The sequence below is a fragment of the Callorhinchus milii genome, unplaced genomic scaffold (assembly GCF_018977255.1).
Source record: "Callorhinchus milii isolate IMCB2004 unplaced genomic scaffold, IMCB_Cmil_1.0 Scaffold21, whole genome shotgun sequence".
Lineage (NCBI taxonomy): Eukaryota > Metazoa > Chordata > Chondrichthyes > Chimaeriformes > Callorhinchidae > Callorhinchus > Callorhinchus milii.
Genome location: NW_024704762.1, coordinates 753,663 through 777,710, shown reverse-complemented (window position 1 = coordinate 777,710; position 24,048 = coordinate 753,663). Strand labels below are relative to the sequence as shown.

Here is a 24,048-nt window from a genome sequence, read left to right as displayed (position 1 = left end):
CTGAAGCCAGGCTCACAGACTCCAACAGCCTGGGATCCAGTCCGCAGGTAAGACCCCAAGGCGCAGCTTTCTGATGTTCCTGGGTCTCCTGCAGGTTGTTGTAGTCACCTCTTTGCTCAGTTCTTACCTTGTTTGTGTCTCTCTCTATTTGTGAGAAGCTTGGATTTGTTTCTGTGAACTTCTATCTACATTAGAGCAGGTTCTCTCCCCCCCCACCCCCCCAACACACACCTTCTGGGGGCTTTGTATGTGTGTGTGTGTGGGGGGGGGGGTTATGGGCAGAGACGAGTTTTACTTTTTAAGTGAATCGTTTAACAGCGGAAGCAATAATAATATTCCTTGCATTTGATATAGCGTCTTATCACGTCTTTGAGACATTCCAAAGTGCTTCACAGGATATAGTGGATTATATGTTTTAATATAGTGAATTGACTATATATTCGTGGCCAAAACCCGACAGCCAATTGTGCACAGCAGCGTCCCACACACAGCTGTGGATTGAGTGACCAAATTATTTGTTTTCTTGTGAAGGGACTATTGCCCCTGGAAGAATTATCCGACAATCGACTATCAACCGTGTTCCTACTTACTGTTGGGTAAGACATGTGGAGTAAGGAAACTTGCCTAAGGTTTAGTTACTGGTTGGGAATCAAACCCAGGTCCTCTCGCTTGTGAGTCAAGCGTGCTACAGGACAAGCTGGACAGAGAGACAAAGAAGGCTTATTAATACTTTTTATGAATTATTATAAATATTTTTAAAATATTGAAGGATATAAGTAGTATTTGAAGCCGGGGGTTGGGGGGAGATTAAGATTAAATAAACATGGTATAACTGATCCAGGAACAGCTTTGCTCTAACAGGTTTAATTCAATATCTTAAGTCTTGACTGAAACAGTGAAATCTTTGTGTTTCTTTCGGAATATACTTTCCCGACTACTCTACGGTTCCTGTAGTCTAAACATAAAATGTTTGTGAGTCACTGAGTCGTCTAAGGTGTGTACGAGAGAGAGAGGTTCCAGCGACTGACTGTCCTGTCTGATCCAGGTCTGATTCCTGGACCGATCTCGATCTGAGTGTGAATCGCTGTCTGGGGACAATTCCCCGGAGATGATTCCCATGCAATTTCCAAGTGACGGGTTTAGGACGCCTTCTTGACGTGAATTGTGCTGTGCACATGTAATTTGTTGTTGTGGCTGTGTTACAGGGCATGTGCTGGTGTGTGGGGGCGGCTGTGAGGAGTGAGGATGAGTGAGGAGGAGCTGGAGACCCCTGGCCTGGGTGGGGGGCTCGGAGCCGAGCAGAAAACCGCCTTCGCCTTCGTCATCTTCCTGCTGGTCTTCCTGCTAGTGCTCGTGGTGCGGTGTTTCCGTATATTACTGGATCCCTACAGCAGGATGCCCTCCTCCTCCTGGGCCGAGGGCAAGGAGGGACTGGAGCGAGGACAGTTCGATTATGCCCTGGTGTGAGGGTGGGGGGAGGGTCCCACTGTTCACTGTCACCGATATTTATTTCCTGTTAAAACCAGCTTGTGCTTTTGGTATTTCCCCCCCACCAAACTTGCCTTAATGTCTTGTAGCTGCAATCTGAAATATAACCTTTTCCTCTGTATTATACAGCTCAAGCTCAGCACTTGGACACCAACCAACCCCAGTGAGAGACTTCGAGAGAGAGAGTGAGGGAGAATGAGAGAGAAAGACCTGACAGAGAGAGAGAGTTAGACAGACAGAGATGAGATCATTTCAGTACCAAGCTCCAGATGCACTTACCATCCTGAGTCATTGATCACTGACCGAATATTGAGATTTTTTTCTACTCTCCCCCTCACCGTCCACACTAACCAGAGGACACTGTGAGCGAGGACACACTCACTGTTACCCACTTACTCAGGCTGGGCTCTGACACGTGTGTATGGGTGTGTGTGAATGTGTGTAACCAATGGCCACAGATCTCAAGCTAATGCTTCAAATGAACAGGTTTATATTGTTCCTGTTAGCCCGAGTTCTGCCGGGGGCGGCCAAACCAACCCTTCACCCATCCATCACCTGTGACATAGTGGTCTCTTGAGCGCTCAAAAATTCTGCCAAGTTTTAGCCGTGAGATAATTTTGCCCTAAAATTTAAGACCATGCAAAATGATGTAAAATTCAGATTTAATTGGAAAGCCGGTTCCTTCCAGTGAAGAGAAAAACGACTCCAAACAACTCCATGTAAGAACTTTCCACAGTTCCATATCAAATTACATTTGAACGCATGGTGGTGACAGGCTAAAACTAGGAGGAATTTCAGAGGAATCTTATTGTTGTGTGTGTGTGTGTGTTTTGCCATTGTTCTGCTGTAGACAGTAAATCCCGGTATTACAGACCCCCAGCAAAGGGCAGCTGTGTGTAACCTGCCCACTGAGAGACTCACATCACAGGCTATTCATCTCCGCATTCAATCCATATCGCATGGAAACGTTTCAAAGCATTTCACTGTTGCTGTCAAGTGTTGTGGCTGAATGTAAAGGACAGGTTATTCCAGAGGAACAAAACATGCAGGTCAGTCAGAGATATGACTGTGAGATTCTGGATGTATTTTTTTAAAGAAGCAATAAGCACATCTGTGGATGATCAGTGTCCTGCTGGCCTGGGGATGGGGTGAACTGAAACTTCACCAAAAACCAGAGACTGGGAGCATTGCTGCAATACTTCTGTCAGACTCATAGTCACGACCCTCTGACAGGATTTTTTGGAAAGGCTACAGTCTCTGTGGTGGGTGACTTATAGATGCGTGTGTATATGGGTCTGAGCTGATCAGGAAGGAATATATACAGTCCAATATTTGGTGACAGGGACAGAAAGAGATCAATACTTTACCACTGTGATTGTCTGAACGTCCTTCGGTAATGGCTGATCAGCCCCGGCTGATTGATACGTTTCTCGCTAATTCTGTGTTGATATTTCTTAAGTGTCTTAAATAAAATGACAAACAGATTCCTTCCTCTCGCGTCACAAGTTGGTTATCTGTGTAATCAGCAAAAGCTTCAGCTTAAGTATAATCCTTACATTTGATATAGTGCCTTATCACGTCTCAAAATGCTTCACAGGTTAGACTGTAAAGTGGATTGACTTGTGTATTTGCGAAACACGGCAGCCACTTGCACACAGCAGTGTCCCACAAACAGCCATGGACCAATTTTATTTGGGAGATTGTTGGCCAGGACACCAGGGGAGAGAAACTCCCTTCTCTTTTCAAATAGTGACACGAGATCTTTAACATCCACCTGAACAGGCAGAAGTGATCTTGGTTTAATGTCTCCTCCAAAGTCGGGTCAGTGTATGTCCACGATGGTCAGAGGTAGCAAAGTGCTTCAGCAATTACTACCAAGTTTGCGTCTGCCACCCACTGTGTTTCTTGGCTCGAATGGAATCAGAGAGGAGGCGGAACCGAATTTAACCCAAAATAATCCATTTTATTCCTGGGGCTGATACAGAGCGAGACCTTGCCGGTTGGTATGTTGCAGGATGGCAGGTGCCCAAAACCCAGAACAACGATTCTGTCAAAAATACTAATTTTATATAAAAAAAAGACACTGGCCGTCTTGTCTGTGCCTCCGGTATCCACAGCACACAACAGATTCCCAGATTCATTACAGTAAATGAACAGTTTGTAAAGTCAATTCATGAAGCAAAGCACCAATTGAGGTCCAGTGTCTCAGTAGAATTATTATATTGCCCCCCACCCCCCATCCCACCCAGTAGAAATTTGGATACAGTATAACAAGTTTATAAAAAAAATGTTTTCAAGTCTGTCACGGGCTGAAATACAGTATAAACAAAACACATTTCCTATTTTACATTTAGTGACAGTTGCCAAAAAATAGCTACAAGCCTAGGCACTCCCTCCCAAAGGGTTAACAACGAGGTGTGGGAAATATAGCATGTGGAGTGCGGATCTATCTCCCTGAAAATCAAACACTGCACCATTGTGAGACACTGACACCAGGGGCTCAGTGGGCGAGGGGTGGGGGGAGCAGAGGGTCTGACAGAGCTGGAGCTCGACACAAAGCCTGGGCACTCGGGGCGCAGTCACCGCAGCCCACGAGGAATCATGTTCCGCCCGTATCACATCCTGAAACAGGAACAGAGACAATCAAACCCCAAAACCCTCGGGTCCCACATGCCTGAGGGACAGCTGTGTCACCGTGGAATTACTCCCTTTCCTGAAGAGATTATGTTCAGCATAGGATTTATTCACAGACAGTACGTTGGTGGCTTCCACACAAAGGTGTGAAGCAAGTTCTTCATTGGTAAATCACCTGGATATTCAGAAAGTAGGGCGAGTGGATCTACACGCAACAGGGGACAATGAGCACAAGGGACTCCAGCACTGGGCCGGCATTCACCTGCGGAAATCAGTGACTGAGACAGTTTTACAGCTTTGGATCTGGACCTGAATGTTTGTTTGGAGGTGAGTTATTGCACAGACACGGAACACTGCACAGAGAAAGAGAGAGAGAGAGATGGCTGTCGTTCCGCCTTGTGTCTCAGTCCTTCATATTGAAAGATTCCTGCAGGAGATGTCACTAACACAGGGAGGAGCAGAGGCAGGAAGCTGTGATTGCAATCTCTACACTTTCTGTGGTTTAAAAATCTGAGATTCTTTTCTGTGGTGTGAAATGTAACGCCCATCACTCACAGCCCAGTGAGGTGGGAGAGGGTGGAAAGGTCTCAGTAAATAGTCCCTGACACACGATTCCCAGCCCCGTCCACAATTACAGCAACCACTAAATACAGCGATGGTTTGCTGGCTGACTTACTGAGCAGGACGCACTTGCACTTTCTTGCTTTACGTAAAATTGTCTCTTATTTCTAGTTTGTTTCTCTAAACAACTCGGTGCAAAATCTCTCCTGCCTGTGAGTTCAACACCCCCCCACCCCCCTGGCACTCTCCCAGGTCTGGATTTACTCAATTAATGTTGCATTTCAGAATTTGCCAAATTGTTGAATTCAGTCTTAACTTTGATGGTTTTCTGTAGTTAAAAAGAAACTTACAGAAGCCAAACTTCAAAATTAAAGGCTGTGTTTCAGAATTGGATAAATTCCAGACACACTGACATAATAATAATCCCGGCATTTGATACAGCGCCTAATCACATCGTCAAAACATCTCAAAGCGCTTCACAGGATACACTATAAATTGTAGTGAGTGTATTTTGTGGGCAAAATCTTAAGTTTAATGGTCGCAATTAGCCACCATGTTTCACCCACAAAATGCACAGTCAATTCGCTCAACAGGATATTCTGCGAAGTACTTTGAGGCATCTCGACGCTGTGATAAGGCGCTATATCATGGAATTCACTGCCTGAAAAGTTGGTGGAAACAGATTCAATAACCACTTTCAAAGGAAACTTGAAGAGGAAAAATTTGCAGGGAGATGGGTAGACAGTGGGGGAGTGGGACTGATTGGGAAGCTCCTTCAAAGAGCCAGCACAGTCATGATGGGCCGAATGGTCTCCTTCTGAGTTGTAATATTCTATGATTCTATATCAAATGCAAGGATTATTATTATCATGAGGTGGGATTTCTCTCCAGCAAGTGATCTCCTCGTTGATTCTCAGCCAGTTGGGGCAGGTGGGGGGGTCGACACTCAACAGGCATCCGAAAGAGAAGAGGAGGGGAGATGGGGGCAAGGCTTACACATTCACCTTTCACAAACCATTGGCTGCAAGGTATTTGGTTGGTTGGTTGAGGTAAGTAAGGTCAGCCTGTGTTCAGCACACTGCATGAACTAACACACAAATCTCTCAACGATATACAAAGGACTTCAATGCAAAGCTGCTGTCTATTAGGTCAGTGTTTTGTAACCAGTGGTTTGTCACCAGTGCCCGTTCACCAGAGGAGCACAAAATGCACTGGATACAAAACACCCACTGAATGCACGGCAGCTACCATGGTTCCAGCTGTTGTGAGAAGCCAAACAGCCAAACTATTGCTCCCCACACAGCGGGAATTCCTTCCTTCCAGTCCGACAAGCACCGTTTCTGTCTAATGATTCTGCCACAGAAAATACCCAAAGTATATATCCACTCCGTTCCTCCCTCGCACCCCTGCAGTCCATTTTGGTCCAAAGCAGCTTCAACCCATCATTAACCTCTGTGGGGCAGAGGTTTCTAACCTGGTACTGTTCGAGAATTGTTTTGATATTAACTGGGCCCACAGCCTGGGTATTTACTCAACAGCCTGGGTATTTTGCCGCTGGCCCAGTGGTTATCTATCAAAGGCCCGAGTGTTTACCCGCAGGCCTGCTGTACGAGGCTGGAGTGTGAAGGGGAATGTTTCAGAAATGAAGATCCGTATTGTTGTTGCTGAGCCACTGCCATCACCAAGTGGGGTGGACGCTGGGAGCTGCTGGTGACAATGGTGGCAGACGAGATGATGGTGGAGGGTTAGAGGAGTTGAATTTGAAGCTTGAGCCGCAGAACCTCCCCGATGTCGCCTGTGAGGTAGTCAACATCATTCTCCTCTTCCATTCTGAGAAGTTGCTTCTTCTTGTACAGCGGCAGGCTGGTGACCTCCAGGGCATACCTCCCGGCAGACACCTTCTTCCTGCTCAGGTGCAGGTAACTCAGTCCGTTCTTCTGGTGAATTCGGAAGTTGTTGTTCTCATTCCCGCTGGTGATGACATAACGTACATGGTTCTCCAGAGGTTCAATGGCCGGTAAAAACTCCATGATATGGTCTTTGTTGTCCAGCTCAGAGATGCTCACATTCAATGAGATTGGTGCGTCAATGTCCCAACTAGCCAGGCTGACCCTGTGATCCTGTTAGAACAAAAATCAGCCACTAAGATTAATGTTCCCGATCGATTCTGTAATTAGTTAGCCGTTAGCCAACACAACAGGATTTTTTGGTCAGCCAGGTGCCTGACACATATGGAAACCCATCATCATATCAAAACCAGACTGAAAGTTTCACATATGGACGGCATTTACACATGGACATTTCCCCATGTCTGGAGATCTAATCTAATTCTAATTAGATTCTGGAGAGTATTAGGGCTTTGGGGCCTCAAGGTATGGTTTGGGGTAACTACTGAGGTTTAACCAGCTGGAACCACACAGCTTGCCATTGATATTGCTAGGACCACCCTAACCATTAGGGCTTTGGCTGCAGAGTTGACAGGAGCTGAATGGGAGAATTCCCTGCCCCCAGTGAACTGGTCTGTCCTTCCAGGTCCTGCTGATGGGCCGGGCTGTGCTGCCATCAGCAGTGAGTGCCCTGGAATACTGCGGACCTGCCTGGATCAGGAATCGGACTAGTCGTCATAGAGGGCAGGCTCGATTCTAATATAAATTGTGAAGCATGTCACTTGGAGGCTGAAGAAGACCCTGTTTACACCCCCCCCCCAGGAGGATGGTCACTAGTTGGTCATTTGACATCTGACACATGTTGGTTTGGTACCAGGAACGAGCTTCCCGGTGGGCCACACAGCGCAGCATGAAATGTGTGAGAGCATTGGCACCATCTTCCTGTCTGCAGCTGAGATCCACGCCCTTTCCCATTGAGCAATGGTTCCACCAGCTGAAGGTGTGGAGCTTAAGCAGCAGCAGCTGCTGTAAACACCAATCATGGTGGGGTCCAAGCCCTGGATACATAAATGAATGTTCACAAACTCAAACGCCAGATAACACCTTCCAGCAGCTGCCGTCCAAAGCCTCAGTGTTTCCTCATCAGCTATCTGACCAAGAAACTGAGTGGGAACCAGCAGAAGTGACGTACAGACCCGCCCTCTCCTCACAAACAGTGACAATTCTGGGTATTGTTCAGGACACCTCCCATTGCTGCCTGGCCTGGCCTGGCCTGGCCTGGCCGGCACAGCCCGAGGCCACCTACCTGAGGTTGAGTGTGGTTGGCATTCCGGCGCTGACGGCTTTGCTTGGGATAACCATTGATTTTACATTCATAGCAGGTCTCGGGGGAGAGCAGGTGCTCGTTGTCGCCCTCCTCTGGCTGTGACTGGTACTGGCCGGGGTGAAAGCCCATCGAGGACACACAGTGGCTGAACACAAACGGTGCAGAGACACAGACCGTCAGCACAAGTCATATTCCTTCTGGAAATAATCTCACAATGTGAGCCCACCTCAGCTTCACGCGGGGAATCAGGACACAAAGGGAACGGCGAGAGCTCAGCAAAATCTTCACACACACACTGGGGGACAGACATGAAATTGTCTGCCACAAACCGGAGGGAAGCAAAGTCCTCAAATACATTTAAGAACATAAGAATTTGCTGGTGAAAGAAGCCCAAGTTACATCCAATTCACCTTCCAACAGATCCTGGCAGTCGCTTGACATGTTGTGTCTCAAACTATACACTGTTTCCCAGATGTTATTTTCTAGCAGGAATCTTATCTAATCTGTTCTTGAAATAAACAACATTTTCTGCTTCCACCGTCTGTCTCCCTGAGGAACTTGGTCCATAAGTTTACTGCTCGCTACTGAAGTATTAAACTTTTGAAAGGAAATTAGATGTTTTACTAAATTATTATGAGTGTTAAAGGGGTGTGTGTGATGATGGAGGAGGAGGTGTGGGGGGGGGTGGTTTATACTGGGCGCTCACACAGAGAAATCCACCACGAGGAGAGTTTGGGCAGAATGGAAGGTTCTGGAAAGCTCTCAGATTCCATGTGCCAACGTGGAAGCTCTGCGTTTGCCGTGAGTGATTGTGTACTTACCCCTGACCGACTCGGTAATACCCCCCGGGGCAGCCGCACAGATACCCGCCGTCTGTGTTGGAGCAGCCGTATGAGCAGGGGTTCCCTGTGGCCAAGCACTCGTTCACATCCTGGCAGTCGCCGGCAAACTGGTCAAAGTCGAAGCCGGATGGACACATACAACGGTAACTGCCCAGCGTGTTGTAACAGGACGCTGCTCCACAGGCGCTGGGATTGCTGCACTCGTTCTCGTCTGCACCGCACGACACACAGAGGCCGGAGTCAGCAGGACAGCCTCAGGTTAGAGTTTAACATCCTCGGCCTCACTCCTAAACCCATCCACAATCTCCCTCCACCCGACCGACCTCTGCCAACTTATCAACACCTTAACAACATGTTCCGCTCCCTCCTCTCGGTGGGCACTGGCTTGCTCCACCTCCCCGCCCCTTGCCGTCCACCACCCCCAAGCATCGCCCGTCCCCACACACACCCTCCCCACCCATTCCCCCCACCCCCGTCCATCCCCACCCACCACCCCACCCCCAGTTACTTGCCGACACACTGGTTCCACTGGTAATGCTGCATGTAGCCCTGGGGGCAGCCACAGCGGTAGCCGCCCAGAGTGTTCTGACACCCGTGTTGACAACGGTGGTTTCCCCCACACTCATCAACATCTACAGGGGGGAGTGGGAGGGAGAGAGGGCGGGTTGGGAGAAAATTCACAGTTATAATGGAGACACCGAGTACGTAAACGCAACAAATCCACTCGGTCCACAGCAGCCGCTTGGCAAACGGCACAGCTGCCCCCACCCCCCCACAACCAGCACTGAGAGAGGGGGAGAGGGGGGGGGGCTAGAGAGAGGTGAGGCGGGGGGAGAGTGTGAGGGGGAGAGGGGGAGGAGGATAAAGAGAGGGGGAAGAGAGCAAGGGGGAGGGAGGGGGGGAGAGAGCAAGGGGAAGCACAAGGGGGAGAAGAGTGAGGGGGAGGGAGGGGGGAAGAGAGCAAGCGGAAGCACGAGGGGCAGAGCGAGGGGGAGAGAAGGGGAGAGCGAGAGGAGAGCGAGGGTGTGAAAAAGAGGAAAGGGAGAGACACCAACATCAGTACCCCCATTCCCCCGACGCCCCCCCCTCGCCCACATGTTCCCAGTGATGGGTTGAACTTCACCTTCACAGTCGAGGCCACTGGTGTCCAGGGAGAAGCCTTTCTGACAGTCGCAGGTGAAGCTGCCCGGGGTGTTGTGACACATTCCCTTCTGCCCACAAATGGTGGCTTGTCCCACACACTCATTGTTGTCTGTGAAGAGACATCATCAGTCACCGGCCACTCAGCTCTCGGCCCCCGCTGCCCTCGGCCCCCGCTGCCCTCGGCCCCCGCTGGGCTCAGTTGCAATTAATGTTATCATTAACCCTCGTTTTGGGGGGATTGAAATTCCCATCATGTTCTGGGGTCGGAGGCCGTTGGGGGTGAAGAGGAAGTGGAGGTGACTGTGGGCGGGTGGACTCACCGATGCAGGAGGTTTGGTGCTGGGTGAAGCCGGGTGGGCACTTGCAGGTGAACCCTCCGATGGTGTTCACACACAGGAACTGGCAATTGTGCTGCTTGGTTGAGCATTCGTCCAGGTCTGTGGAGGAAGCAGAGCCGGTGAGAGGGAGACTCACTCCATCATTGCTACTGCAGCGAGAGCCAAGGAGCTGAGGCTCATTGTTACTGAGGCCAGAGCCTTGGGGCTGGGAGCAGTAAAGCCTTTTCCTGCATCTCAAGACCTCACACAGTAAAGTCCTTGAGATGAGACATTAAACCCGAGTCCTGTCTGCCTGATCAAGCGGACAATAAAGATCCCTGATGCAAAAGAGAAGGGAGTTTCTCTCTCTCTCTCTCCCCTGGTGACCTGACCAACAATCCCCCAGATAAATACAACTGGTCCCTCACTTCATGTGTGTGCGTGTGTGTGGGAGGGACGTTGCTGTGATAAACACGCAGTTCACAGAAAAACTCAACAGTTTCAACACGATAATGCGTTATATCAGATTATTATAACTTTTATGTATCCGACTCATCCGCAGAATGAGATTAATTAGAATTGCAGGGAAGGTTGCTATGGAGACAAATACAGCAACTAATCTGCATCTGCCCCCCCACCCCGAGGCCTGTTTCAGAGAGGAAGGAGGCGGCCGACGGGATGGGGCAGTAGTCAATTAACAGACTGCAGATTTATTTGCTCAGCCAGGTGGGTGTCTGACACACATGGAAACCCATCACCACAAGTCTCCAAACCGAGAATTCCCTGCCTCCAACCCACACATGGGAATCCCACAGATAGATCGTTGGAATGGAATGCGCTCTTTCTCTTTCCCCCCCGGAGGGCCGCCTCCTGCTTACCAAATTTCGGAGAGTATTAGGGCACAGGTTGGCAAGAGCCAAGGCTTGGGGGGTCCCCGGAGTGTGAGTTAAGGCACTGCTTGAGTCTAATCAGCTGAAACCGCATAGCTTGCCATTAATAGCGCTGTCTGACCAGCTTTTCTGCTGCTTGTCCAGCTAGGACCATCCAGTTACACGTGGCCTGGACAGAAGTACACCTCAGTGACCCCAGTGAGAGGTGCTCCTTGCTGTGTACCAGTGTCTGGAGGTTTCCCAGTGCCGCCCAGTCTCACCTTTGCATGTCTTGCCGTCCTCCTGCAGGATGTAGCCTCGTGGGCAGGAGCACAAGTAACTGCCCTCAGTGTTCTTGCAGATAAAGTTACACGGTTTGGGCGATTGTGTGCACTCGTCGAGATCTGTAATCAGGGGAGGGTGGAAACAGCATTACACCTCTACTCCCTCACACAGCAGCACCCGCTCGAAAACACCAACAGATTCCACAGTTACTGGAGAACATCCATAATCATCCTCTGGTGGGGAATCCAGAACAAGGGGCATTATCTTAACATTAGAGCCTGGCCATTCAGCAGTGAAATCAGGGGCAGTTTTTCACCCAAAGGGCCGTGGGAATCTGGAACTCTCTCTCTCTTTCTCTCTCTCTTCCTCCCCCAAAAAACTGTGGATTATGGCTGTATCCATTCATATATTCAAGATGAATTGGATAGATGTTTACAGATCGGGGTATTAAGGGATACGGGGAAAGGGCGGGTAATTGGAGTTGAGGTACAGATCAGCCATGATCTTATAGAATGGCGGAACAGGCTCGAGGGGCTGAATGGCCTCCTCCTAACCAATCCAGAACATGCACCAAATAAATGATCTAAACACAGACCAATCACTGATCTAGAATTTAGGACCAGAAAGTATAACTGATAAACTATCTAAACGTCTACAAACAACAACAAAAAACAGACATTGATCCAGAATCTGGGGCAATAAAACACTCACAAACTTATAATTCTATCGAGGCTTCCATATCGGGAGGACATCCCAAGGCGCTGTAATGGATGCAGGGTCACTTACCGATACAGGAAGTGGCGGTCAGATCTGTGGTGTAGCCGATATCACAGAAACAGCGGAAGGAGCCGACGGTGTTGATACACTGGCCGTTCTGACACAGGTTCGGAATAATCCTGCACTCGTCGATATCTGTAACACAGCGCGGTCTGGTCAGCACTGACACACAGCCAGGCAAACTTATACTGAAATAAAAACAGAAGTGGCTGGGAACACTCCGCAGGGCTTACAGAGAGGAAAGTGAGTTCATGTTTCAGGTTGATGACTTTTGGCGTTCCCAGTGAACTTTGGTCACTGACCTGAAACACTGCCTGTTGAGTTGGACGTTAAAGATCCCATGACAATATTCAAAAAACGAAGGGAGTTTCTCTCTCTCTCCCCCGGGGTCCCGGCCAACAATCCCCCAAATAAAATTGGTCACTCATCCATGGCTGTTTGTGGGACGCTGCTGCTGCATTTCATCCACAAAATACAGTCACTTCACTTTACAGTATATCCTGTGAAGCGCTTTGAGATGTCACTGACAACATGATAAGGCACTATATCAAATGCCAAGAATTATTATAATAATAAAATAATAATAATAATCCTTGCATTTGATTTTGTGCTTTTCACATCTTCGAGATGTTTCAAAACATTTCACAGAGATTATCATCTCTCGAGTTGTCAGCCACTCGCAAACTCCCCCATTCTTCAAATCCCATCCGTAAACCTCCCTCGGCTTAATGTGAGGCCACCTCCCCTCACACTCAGCTCAGAGTCAAACTACGCCACTATTAAGCTCTCTGAGGCACTACGTGTGTGAGAGGCGCTGTGTAAATGCAAACTGCTGTTAAAGTTCCATAGTTTAGTCACGGTAATCACACACAGAATAAACACGCACAGAATAAACACGCACAGAATAAACACGCACAGAATAAACACGCACAGAATAAACACGCACAGAATAAACACGCACAGAATAAACACGCACAGAATAAACACACACAAAGTAAATACGCGCAGCTGCGAAGGTGCACTCGCAGTAAACGCACACACAGACGTGAGTCGGGTCAGGTTTACCTCTGCCATCAGTGGAGTAACCATTGCCGTGTGGACACATTTTCTTATGCTGGGTAGTGCCAGGCAGCGGGCACAGCTCACACCCACTGCCCCAGCCTCGCCCTCCGTTACAGCAGCACTCGGACTTGGTGACCAGGTTGCGGCTGGTGGAGGCCATTTGGCACATGGTGTGCAGCACCTCGATGAAGCAGAAGCCCTGACGGTTATCTGGGGGCAGAGAGGGCAAAGGTCAGGCTCAGAGCGTGTGCCCTCTCGCTCACTTCCAAATCCCTTCATGCTCTGGCACCTCCCTACCTCTCTGAGCTGCTTATGCCCCAACCCACAGCCCGCTGCCTCCACTCGCCTGCTGCATCACCGCGCTTTTAGCTTCATCCCCAAAACTCTGGAACGCTCTTCCTGTCTCCCTCCGTCTTGCCCCTTCCTTCCCCATCTTCAGGTCGTCCCTGAAGACCTTCCTCTTCGACCGGTCACCTCCCCACCCTCCCCCGGCTCGGGGTCGTGCTCCACCACTGTCAAGTGCTCTGGGACACAGTAAAGGCACTGTGTACGGGGCGCTGTGTGTTGTTCGGGGTCTGCTATGGCCGGTTCTCACCCAGACACTCAGTCTCTGACGGACTCTCCAGGAAGCCTTCGCTACACACGCACCGGTAACTGCCCGCGGTGTTCAGGCAGCGGCCGTTCTGGCAGATCCCGGGTTTAGTGCGACATTCGTTCTCGTCTGAAAACATTCAGAACAAAGTTAGAAAGAGAGAGGGGGAGGGAGAGACAAAGAGAGAGAGCGAGAGGGAGGGAGGGAGGGAGAGACAGAGCGAGAGGGAGGAGGGAGGGAGAGACAGAGCGAGAGGGAGGGAGGGAGGGAGAGACAGAGCGAGAGGGAGGGAGGGAGGGAGAGACAGAGCGAGAGGGAGGGAGGGAGAGACAGAGCGAGAGGGAGGGGAGGGAGGGAGAGACAGAGCGAGAGGGAGGGAGGGAGGGAGAGACAGAGCGAGGAAGTGCGAGGGAGGGAGGGAGGGAGAGACAGAGAGAGAGAGGGAGGGAGGGAGGGAGAGACAGAGCGAGAGAGGGCGAGAGGGAGGGAGAGACAGAGCGAGAGGGAGGGAGGGAGGGAGAGACAGAGCGAGAGGGAGGGAGGGAGGGAGAGACAGAGCGAGAGAGGGAGGGAGGGAGGGAGAGAGAGCGAGAGGGAGGGAGAGCGAGCGAGAGAGCGAGAGGGAGGGAGGGAGGGAGAGACAGAGGGGAGGGAGGAGGGAGGGGAGAGACAGAGGGAGGGAGGGAGGGAGAGACAGAGCGAGAGGGAGGGAGGGAGGGAGAGACAGAGCGAGAGGGAGGGAGGAAGGAGAGACAGAGCGAGAGGGAGGGAGGGAGAGACAGAGCGAGAGGGAGGGAGGGAGGGAGAGACAGAGCGAGAGGGGGGAGGGAGAGACAGGGAGGGAGGGAGAGACAGAGCGAGAGGGAGGGAGGGAGAGACAGAGCGAGAGGGAGGGAGGGAGAGACAGAGCGAGAGGGAGGAGGGAGAGACAGAGCGAGAGGGAGGGAGGGAGAGACAGAGCGAGAGGGAGGGAGGGAGAGACAGAGCGAGAGGGAGGGAGGGAGAGACAGAGCGAGAGGGAGGGAGGGTGAGACAGAGCGAGAGGGAGGGAGGGAGAGACAGAGCGAGAGGGAGGGAGGGAGAGACAGAGCGAGAGGGAGGGAGGGAGAGACAGAGCGAGAGGGGGAGAGAGACGAGAGGGAAGACAGAGCGAGGGGAGGGAGGGAGAGACAGAGCGAGAGGGAGGGAGGGAGGGAGAGACAGAGCGAGAGGGAGGGAGAGACAGAGCGAGAGGGAGGGAGGGAGGGAGAGACAGAGCGAGAGGGAGGGAGGGAGAGACAGAGCGAGAGGGAGGGAGGGAGGGAGAGACAGAGAGGGGGAGGGAGGGAGAGACAGAGAAGGGGAGGGAAGGGAGGGAGGGAGAGACAGAGAGGGGGAGGGACGGAGGGAGAGACAGAGAGAGAGAGAGAGAGAGGGAGGAGGGAGGGAGGGAGACAGAGAGAGGGGGAGATATATATATAGAGAGAGAGAGACACACACACAGAAGTAGAAGCAGAGAGAAAGAGGTAGCAAGAGCCAAAGCGAGAGACAGACAGACCGAACAAGCGAGATGGAGAGAGAGAGAGAGAGAGAGCACGAGACAAAGGAAGAAAAGGCAGACAGACAGTGAGAAAGAGACACAGAGACACACACAGAGTGACAGAATGACACATAGATGGCAGGGGTGGGGGGCAGGGGGTGTGTGGGTGTGTGGGGTGTGGGTGGGGGGCAGGGGGTGTGTGGGTGGGGGGGGATGGGGTTGTGGGGTGTGGGTGGGGGGCAGGGGGTGTGTGGGTGGGGGGGGATGGGTTGTGGGTGTGGTGGGCAGGGGGTGTGGGTGGGGGGGTTACGTACCCATGCAGCCGTCGCTGTCAGGCCGGCGGACCATCCCGGGCTGACAGATACACATGAAGGTGCCGATCAAGTTCTTGCACATCATTCCCCGAGTCTCACAGTCACTGAGACCCTCCACACACTCATCCCGGTCTGACACAGGGCAACAGGCAGCAGGTCAGCAACACACACCTCCCCGCCACACTGCCCCCCCCACGCTGCCACCCCCCCACTACCCACATACACACTGCCCCCCACGCGCGCCCCACACACAGGCTCACCCCCCCACTACCCACATACACACTGCCCCCCCACCCCCACTGCCCCCTCCCCCCCCCACCCCACACACACACAGCCCCCCTACCCCCACACACACTGCCCTCCCCAGACACACACACTGGCCCACCCTCCCCCCGCACACGCACCCCCCCCACATACACACTGCCCCCCCCATCCCCCCACACACAGGCTACCCCCACCCCCCCGTTAGCGTGTCTCTGACCTTTGCACATCTTGTGGTCCTCGCGGAGGCTGTAGCCGTTGGGACAGGTGCACTCGTACGAACCGTAGGTGTTGATGCAGCGAAAAGCGCAGAGCAGTGGGTTCAGCACACACTCATTAATGTCTGCCAACACACAGCGGCCGTCAGAGGGTCAGCACACACAGCACAGCCCCCACCCACTGCCCTCACTCACCCCACAGCTCCCCCACCCCACTGGCCACCCCAATTGTCCCTGCTCCCCCCCACAGCACCCACCCCCATCCGCTGCCCCCGCTCCCCCACCCCATTGCCCCTGCTCCCCCTCACAGCTCCTCCACCACTGCCCGCCCCCACTGCCACAGCTCTCCACCACAGCATCCTGCAACCCCCCACAGCCCCCCTCCCACTGCCCCCGCTCCCCTCATACAGCCCACGCCACCCCACTCCCCACCCACCCCCACCCCCACACACAGACCCCCCCGCACTGTACCTTCACAAGTCATCATTGGTCCTGGTTCAAAGCCCTCGTCACAGGCGCACTCGAAGCCACCGATCACGTTGCTGCAGGTTCCATTTCCACACGGATTTCCGATGTTACACTCATCAGTGTCTGTGGAGACAAGGCACAGAGCTCAGGCGGGGGGTAGGGGGGGTGGCTGTGAGGGTCCCCCAGCCCGGCCAGTTGCACACACCCCCGCTGTGTGCTGCGATACCCCCTTTGTGCACCCAGAAAGAGATTCTGTTCCATGCTGAGACTGAGACTGAGGTTGATGTTGGGGTAGGGGGTTGAGGCTGGGGTAGGGGGTTGGGGGCTAAGGGCTGGAGTTGGAGCTCAAGGTTGGGTAACTCACCCACACAGTTGACTCCAGTGTAATCCAGTTTGTACCCAAAGGGGCACTCGCAGCGGAAGGAGCCGTCAGTGTTGATGCAGTGGCCGTTGACGCAGATGCCGGGGTTCTCCAGACACTCGTTCATGTCTGTGAAGCAGAACATAAGAGTATTACTGCTGCCCAGAGTCAGGCTGGTCCTCGGCACTGGCCCGTCATGCTGAGGCTGAGGCTTACCTTCCCTCGTGTCTCCGATGTTGGGGATGGCACCGTGTCCATATGGACAGAGCTCCCGGAACGCCACTGCAACACAAAGATACCGTGATCAATGACTGTTATAGTCCACAAATTCCTGCTGCATTCCCTGACAAAACACACAGTCACTACACTTCAAGTAAATCCTACAGAGACAGACACACACGTTTGGGGGTCGAGGGGAGACGGAGACAGACATACACACAAACACACATACACACCTTCTCCTTCCTGCGGACACAGCTCACAGGGGTCTCCCCAGCCCTCGCCGGCCATCTTACTGCAGCAGCAGCGAGCCTTAGTGGTGTTGAACGCTTTGGGCACCGAACATATGCCGTTGTCAAAGCGAGTGAAGCAGAAGCTCTGCCGTGTGTCTGCGAAGCCAAGTCACAAATATCACAGCCACTGCCAGCGAGCAGCACAGTAACACATCCCCCCAGCACAGGGGGAGGCCATTCGGCCCATTGTGTCTGTGTCGGCTCTTTGAAAAGAGCTTCCAAATCAACCCCACTCCCCCGCTCTCCCCCCATAGCCCTAATCAACCCCACTCCCCCGCTCTCTCCCCATAGTCCTGATCAACCCCACTCCCCCGCTCTCTCCCCATAGCCTGATCAACCCCACTCCCCCGCTCTCTCCCCATAGCCCTGATCAACCCCACTCCCCCCGCGCTCTCCCCATAGCTCTGCAAACTTGTCCTCCCCAAATAATTATCTACTTCTATCTTCTCTTTGACCGTGCCTTCAGCTCCCCTCTCGACTCTCTTCCTCCTCCTCGCTCCCTCCCTTCCCTCCCCTCACCCTGACCATTTCCCCCCTCCTCTCTCCCTCCCTTCCCTCCCCTCACCCTGACCATTTCCTCCCAATGCTCGGGTCATGACCCAACTGTGCAGCGCCTTGGGACGTCCTCCTGACGTGAAAGGCGCTCTATAAATGGAATCTTGTTGTTGTTGTTGTTGTTAAAAGCTGTTATCGAATCGGTTCCCACCGGCCTTTCAGGCAATGCATTCCAGATCCCAACAACTCGCTGTGTGAAGACATTTCTCCTCCCCCTCCCCTCTGTTTCTTTTAACAACTATTTTAAATCGGTGTCCTCGGGTTACCGACCCACCGCCAGTGGGAATAGTTTCTCCTTGTTCACCTATCGAATCCCCTCATCATTTTGAAAATCTCTATTAAGTCTCCTCTTAACCTTCTCTTCTCCAAGGAGAATAACCCTCACTTCTCTCGCCTCTCCTGATCACTGAAGTCCCTCATTCCTGGTACCATCCTGGTCAATCTCCTTTGCACCCTCTCCAATGCCTTGACTTCTTTCCTAAAGAGTGGGGCCCAGAACTGAACACAGTCTCTGAGGTCTAACCAGTGTTTTATAAAGGGTCATCATAACTTCCTGACTTTTGTATTCTTTGCCCCTATTTATAAAACCTAGTATCCCGTATGCTTTTTTAACAGCATATCCAGAGATATGAGGTAGATACAGAGAAACTATTTCCTCTGGTGGGGAATCCAGAACAAGGGGCATAGTCTTAAAATTAGAGCCAGGCCATATAGCAGTGAAAATAGGAGGCAGTTTTTTCACCCCAAGGGGAGTGGAAATCTGTACCTCCCTCCCCTAAAAGGCTGTGGATTATGGCTGAATCCACATTTTCAAGACTGACGTGGATAGATGTTTGTCAGGTCAGGGTATCAATGGATATGGGGTAAAGGTGGTTAAATGAAGTTGAGGAATAGTTAACAACAACAACTTGCATTTATATAGCGCCCCTCACTCAGGGCAGCGTCCCAGAGCACTTTGGCAGAGCACGACGCTGAACCGGGAGGAGGGTGGGGTCAAAGAGTTGTGTCTTTAGGTGTCCTGAAGACGGGGAAGGAAGGGGCAAGGAGGAGGGAGAGAGGGAGAGAGTTCCAGAGGTCATGGTACACTTAGAAACACTGCCTACACACTCACTGCACAGCGACACATAAGAACATAAGAATTAGGAGCAGGATTAGGCCATTCGGCCCCTCGAGCCCTGCCCCGCCATTCAATAAGATCATGGCTGATCTTCAGACCTAACTCTAATTACCTGCCCTCTCCCCATATACCCTAATCCCTCTATTTTTTAAAAAATCTATCAGTCTCAGCCTTGAAGATGTTCAAGGACTGAGCATCTACAGCCTTCTGGGGGAGTGAATTCCATAAACTCACTGCCCTCTGAGTGAAGAAATGTTTCCTCAACTCTGCACTAAAAGGCTGACCCTTAATTTTAAGACTGTGACCCCTGGTTATAGATTCTCCTACAAGGGAAACAGACCCTCAGTGTCTACTTTATCAGCGCTTTAAGAATCTTATATGTTTCAATAAGATCCCCCCGAATTCTTCTGTACTCTAGAGAATACAGCCCCAGTTTATTCAGCCTATCCTCATAGGTCAGTCCCCTCATCCCAGGAACTAACCGAGTGAATCTACGCTGCACCCCCTCGAGGGCAAGTATGTCCTTTTTTAAATAAGGACCAAAACTGCACACAATACTCTCGGTGCGGTCTCACCAAAGCCCTATACAGTTGCAGCAAGACACCTGCTGAGATTCTCACAGGGTTTATTGTGAGCGTTAGTCAGGGTCAGGGTCAACTCACCGAAGCAGCGCCGGCCGTTCTCAGACAGGATGAAGCCCTGGGGACAGAGACACTGGAAACTGCCGACCGTGTTAGAGCACGAACCAAACAGGCACGGGGTCTGGCAGGGCCGGGCTCTGGGCAGGGCGGGGTCTGGGCAGGGCCGGGCGGGGTCTGGGGCGGGCCGGGCCGGGTCTGGGCCGGGCCGGGTCTGGGCAGGGCCTGGGCAGGGCGGGGTCTGGGCAGGGCCGGGCGGGGTCTGGGCAGGGCCGGGCGGGGTCTGGGCAGGGCCGGGCGGGGTCTGGTTTGATTGACACAATCCTCTGTTACAGCTGAGTATCAGTTGCTGTGCGGGAACCAGGCTCCCGGCTTCATCATCGACATCCACACAGGCAAACCCATGGGTAAGTGAGCAGTGTGAGGAGAGGGGACCCCGGGGCAGGGCTGTGTCTGTGAGGAGGGGGATGTGTAGAGGATGTGAAGGAGGGTGAGCTGCCCATCGGGTATCTTTGTGGGCGGGTGTCTGCGCAGGGGGGTGAGGGGGATCGGGGGCTATGGCAGTACCTGACATCGTGTGTTTATCTGCAGACATTGATGAATGCCGAGAGATTCCTGGTATTTGTGCGAACGGCGTCTGCATTAACCAGATCGGGAACTTCCGGTGTGAGTGTCCAATGGGATTCAGTTACAACAACGTCTTCCTGATCTGTGAAGGTAAACATCTGTCAGTGACTGCGAGCGATGGGGCCGGGGCTGGGGCACAGAGTGTCAGACACAGTAACAACAGGCTGATCCCCAACTTTCTGCAGATATCGACGAGTGTAACAACGGGGACAACCTTTGTCAACGTAACGCGGACTGTATCAACATCCCGGGCAGCTACCGCTGTGAGTGCTCCCCGGGGTTCAAGCTCTCCCCAAGCGGAGCGTGCATGGGTGAGTAACCACAGAGAGTCACACATCACCTCACTGAGTCTACACCATCCAGCCTCCGCACTGCAGGACTCCACTGTAGCAGAAGGGCCTGTGCAGTTATGCGGGTGACGTGTCCTCACAGCTGCTTCTCTCTGACAGATCGCAACGAATGCCTGGAAATCGCCAACGTGTGCAGTCACGGCGAGTGTATTGACATGGAAGGCAGTTACCGGTGTCTCTGCCACAATGGATTCAAGGCGACAGGCGACCAGACCATGTGCATGGGTGAGTGAATGACTTGCATTACAACTTCCTTTCTCAACTGTGTCTGTGCCATCGCAGGCCATACAGTCCCTCTGCATCCATCACTGACCCGTCCTTTGGATGAGACATTAAACCAGAGTCCCATCTGCCTATTCAGGTGGATCCTATGGCTCTGCTAGAAAAGAGAAGGGAGTTTCTCTCACCCAGTGTCCTGGCCAACAATCCCCCAAATAAAAAAACTGGACATTCCCTCCATGGGTGTTTGTGGGACACTGCTGTGGGCAATTAGCTGCCGCGCTTCACCCATAAAATACACATTCGCTACACTTTACGGTATATCCTGTGAAGCGCTCTTGAGACGTCTCAACAACACGATAAGGCGCTGTATCAAACGCAAGGACTATTATTGTTATTATGTACAGTTCCCCACGTCCACCCCTGACCACACACTGTCTGTATTACTGACTGGAGCACGGCAGCCTGCCCCTGAGTTTGGAGTCTATAGGGCAACATCACTCTGACCGCTCCACAGTAATGGTTCCAGTTCAGTTGTCTTGTTCTGTGCAGGTCTGGTCTCAGCCTCAATGGGGAACGTTCCTGATGTTTATATTGTTCTCTTTATGGTTCCCCGGAACCACCATTGTCGCCGGAGGCAGGGTTGGTGTCGCACCCCAGTGGTGGGTGAAGCACAGTGTCGCTGCCCACCGCAACACGGGAACAGATGATGGTCCTGGGCTGACGTTAGCTCCTAACCCCACATGGTGCTTTATGTTCCAGATATCGACGAGTGTGATCGCCAGCCATGCGGGAACGGAACGTGCAAGAACACAGTTGGATCGTACAACTGCATCTGCTTCCCGGGCTTTGATCTGACGCATAACAACGACTGCATGGGTGAGAGGAGCACAGCCCACAGCCTCCTCATTAACAGCAATGAGGCCTCCACACTCACAGGCACACACAGTGACACACACTCACACAGTCACACACACACACAGGCTCCACACACACAGGCACATGCTCACAGACTCACACTCACACACACACACAGGGACACACACACGTGCACACACTCACCCACACAGAGAAGCATAACGGCAGTGTACTGTAATGATTTTCATGTAAAAGTCTCAATGCTGTTACAGAAGGAGATTAATGAGAAAAAAATTTTTCACATGCAACTAAATCACACCTTAATATGGGGATGTTGATGATTATTAAGCAAACAGTATTTAATGTATTTAGTTTCATGTAGAATGTGTGCAGAATCCAGGCTCCTGTCCACTGGTCTGAGGAACCAGCAGCAGGTCCAGCTTTGGCTTACAGACCGTAAACACTGTGCAATTACTAGACAAAGAGAAGGAGCGAGAGAAGAGAGAGCCAGGGAACGGATTCAGATCTGGGACAGCTGTGTGATCTGGAAAATGGACATTTTTAGCTGCGTTTAAGATTTTGAGGTGAAGAATGTAGCTTTTTAAACATTTCCAAATCCCAGCTCACTATTGATCTTAGCGAGCTTGGTGAGGTTGGGGTGAGGAGTGTAACTGTGTTGGGTGTGGAGCCTGGTGTGGGAGCTTGGGCACTGGCCAGGAGATGGCTTTGGGCAAAAACTAGTTAAGAGAGTGAGGAGATCACATTACCAGGCGAAGCTGCCCTTGCTGATCACTGGCCGACACGGAGAGCCTTGAGACGTGCTCCTGAGGTGCTATGTAGATTGTATTGTGATGTTTCTACGGCAAAAAGAAACATTACACATCACAATGACTGGGATGTTTTCCGGGGTAAAAGCGGCGGTTATATAAATATAATTTGTTACAGGGGAAACGCCATCACTAACTGCAGTGTTTCCTCTCTCCAGACATCGACGAGTGCTCGAGCCTGATTGGGCAGGTCTGCCGGAATGGTCAGTGCATCAACCGCATGGGCTCCTTCCAGTGCCTGTGTCAGGAGGGCTATGAGCTGACCCCGGACAGCAAGAACTGTGTGGGTGAGTGTCAGCCTCTCTCTCTCTCTCTCTCTCGCTCCACCCTAGTCATGCTTCAACACTGCCCTCACATGTTGCATGGCCACAGGTAAGATTGGGCTCCAGTTTGAGTTCTTATGAAAGTAATTGAGAAGTTAGAGAGTGGACGACTCTTCCCTCTGGTATACATGGGGCTGAGCCTCGAACTCAGAGCTAGGACAGTCAGAGCTGAGATCAGGAAGGATGACTTCATCTCACTGAGCTAAATAGCTTCCTCCTGTTCTTATTGAATGTGTTGGAGACAGTAAGAGGATCAGATAAAGTGTATTTTTCCTCTCCTCAGATATCAACGAGTGTGTCAGTTACCCCGGCACCTGCTCCCCGGGCACCTGTCAGAACCTGGATGGATCATTCCGCTGTATCTGTCCTCCTGGGTACGAGGTACAGAATGACAACTGTATTGGTAAGTCTCGCCCTCGCCTGGGCCTCACCCTCGCCTGGGCCCCAGGTGTGCAAGTCTGGCTTCCTGTCAGCCTCTCCATCAGTTCTCTCCTGTTCACCGGCTCCCATTTACCAGATGTGTTCTGTAAAATCAGGTGTGGCTTTATGTTTAGTAACTGACCTGGGATTGTGGACCAACAGTGTAGAGAGAGCTTCGCTCTGTCTGTAGCCCTGACCTGAGTGTGGACGCACAGTGTAGAGGGAGCTTTACTATGTCTCTAACCCTGACCTGGGAGTGTGGACACAAAGTGTAGAGGGAGCTTTACAGTGTCTCTGACCCGTGCTGCTTCTGACACTATCCTGGCCTTCAATGTTTGATCAAGTTGTATCTGGCAGATGAGAAGGTGATTGCAGTTTCATAAGTACTCTGTACGTTTATTCCTGATCTACCATCTGATGTGAAGCTGCAGCATCAGATAACTGTGTAAATGTGAAGCTTTTGCTGTAGTTCTCAGACTGGGTCATGCTTAGGGTGAGGGGGGACAGGGTTGGGTTAGGGCTAGGGTTAGGTGGGGCAATGCTGGATTAGGATTGGGGTTAGATGGGTAGTGGTGGGTTAGGGTTGGGGGAGCAGGGCTGGGTTAGGGGCATCTGTGGTCTGATCGTGCGGCTCTGCTCTTCCCCAGATATTAACGAGTGTGAGGAGGAGCCCAACAT

The 24,048-nt window shown here is 51.9% G+C and overlaps 3 protein-coding genes across 3 annotated transcripts in view; 2 read left to right on the top strand and 1 right to left on the bottom strand.

Annotated features, from left to right (window-relative positions):
• LOC103188344 (cortexin-1) lies at nt 1-2,972 on the top strand. Its single transcript, XM_007908307.2, has 2 exons — nt 1-47; nt 1,206-2,972. Exon 2 carries the CDS (start codon nt 1,246-1,248, stop codon nt 1,465-1,467), a length of 222 nt encoding a protein of 73 aa, XP_007906498.1. The 5' UTR covers nt 1-47; nt 1,206-1,245; the 3' UTR covers nt 1,468-2,972.
• Nucleotides 2,973-5,505: 2,533 nt separating this feature from the next.
• On the bottom strand, nt 5,506-20,151 carry LOC103188349 (fibrillin-2-like). Its single transcript, XM_042342829.1, has 18 exons — nt 20,140-20,151; nt 19,771-20,050; nt 17,380-17,532; nt 17,141-17,206; nt 16,928-17,053; nt 16,567-16,686; nt 16,098-16,220; nt 15,617-15,748; nt 13,787-13,912; nt 13,195-13,401; nt 12,139-12,264; nt 11,349-11,471; nt 10,202-10,318; nt 9,862-9,990; nt 9,251-9,370; nt 8,718-8,949; nt 7,876-8,041; nt 5,506-6,803 (listed from the first exon to the last, which is right to left on the bottom strand). Exons 1-18 carry the CDS (start codon nt 20,149-20,151, stop codon nt 6,429-6,431), a joined length of 2,733 nt encoding a protein of 910 aa, XP_042198763.1. The 3' UTR covers nt 5,506-6,428.
• Nucleotides 20,044-24,048, top strand: part of LOC121850544 (fibrillin-2-like) — a 4,180-nt gene continuing 175 nt past the window's right edge. Inside the window, exons 1-8 of the mRNA XM_042342828.1 lie at nt 20,044-20,153; nt 20,338-20,463; nt 20,559-20,684; nt 20,823-20,948; nt 21,705-21,821; nt 22,786-22,914; nt 23,234-23,353; nt 24,018-24,039. Of these exons, the coding sequence (XP_042198762.1) occupies nt 20,150-20,153; nt 20,338-20,463; nt 20,559-20,684; nt 20,823-20,948; nt 21,705-21,821; nt 22,786-22,914; nt 23,234-23,353; nt 24,018-24,039 (770 nt within the window). The 5' untranslated portion in view covers nt 20,044-20,149. The remainder of the gene's footprint in view (nt 20,154-20,337; nt 20,464-20,558; nt 20,685-20,822; nt 20,949-21,704; nt 21,822-22,785; nt 22,915-23,233; nt 23,354-24,017; nt 24,040-24,048) is intronic.

Excerpts from the sequence above, each read along its gene's own strand:
- LOC103188344 (XM_007908307.2), top strand. The coding sequence starts at position 1,246 with ATGAGTGAGGAGGAGCTGGAGACCCCTGGCCTGGGTGGGGGGCTCGGA.
- LOC103188349 (XM_042342829.1), bottom strand. Across the intron at positions 13,402-13,786 it reads GTCAGAGACTGAGTGTCTGG|ATAACCGTCAGGGCTTCTGC; the intron begins GTGAGAACCGGC and ends CTCTGCCCCCAG. Across the intron at positions 10,319-11,348 it reads GGACGGCAAGACATGCAAAG|ACCTGGACGAATGCTCAACC; the intron begins GTGAGACTGGGC and ends CTTCCTCCACAG.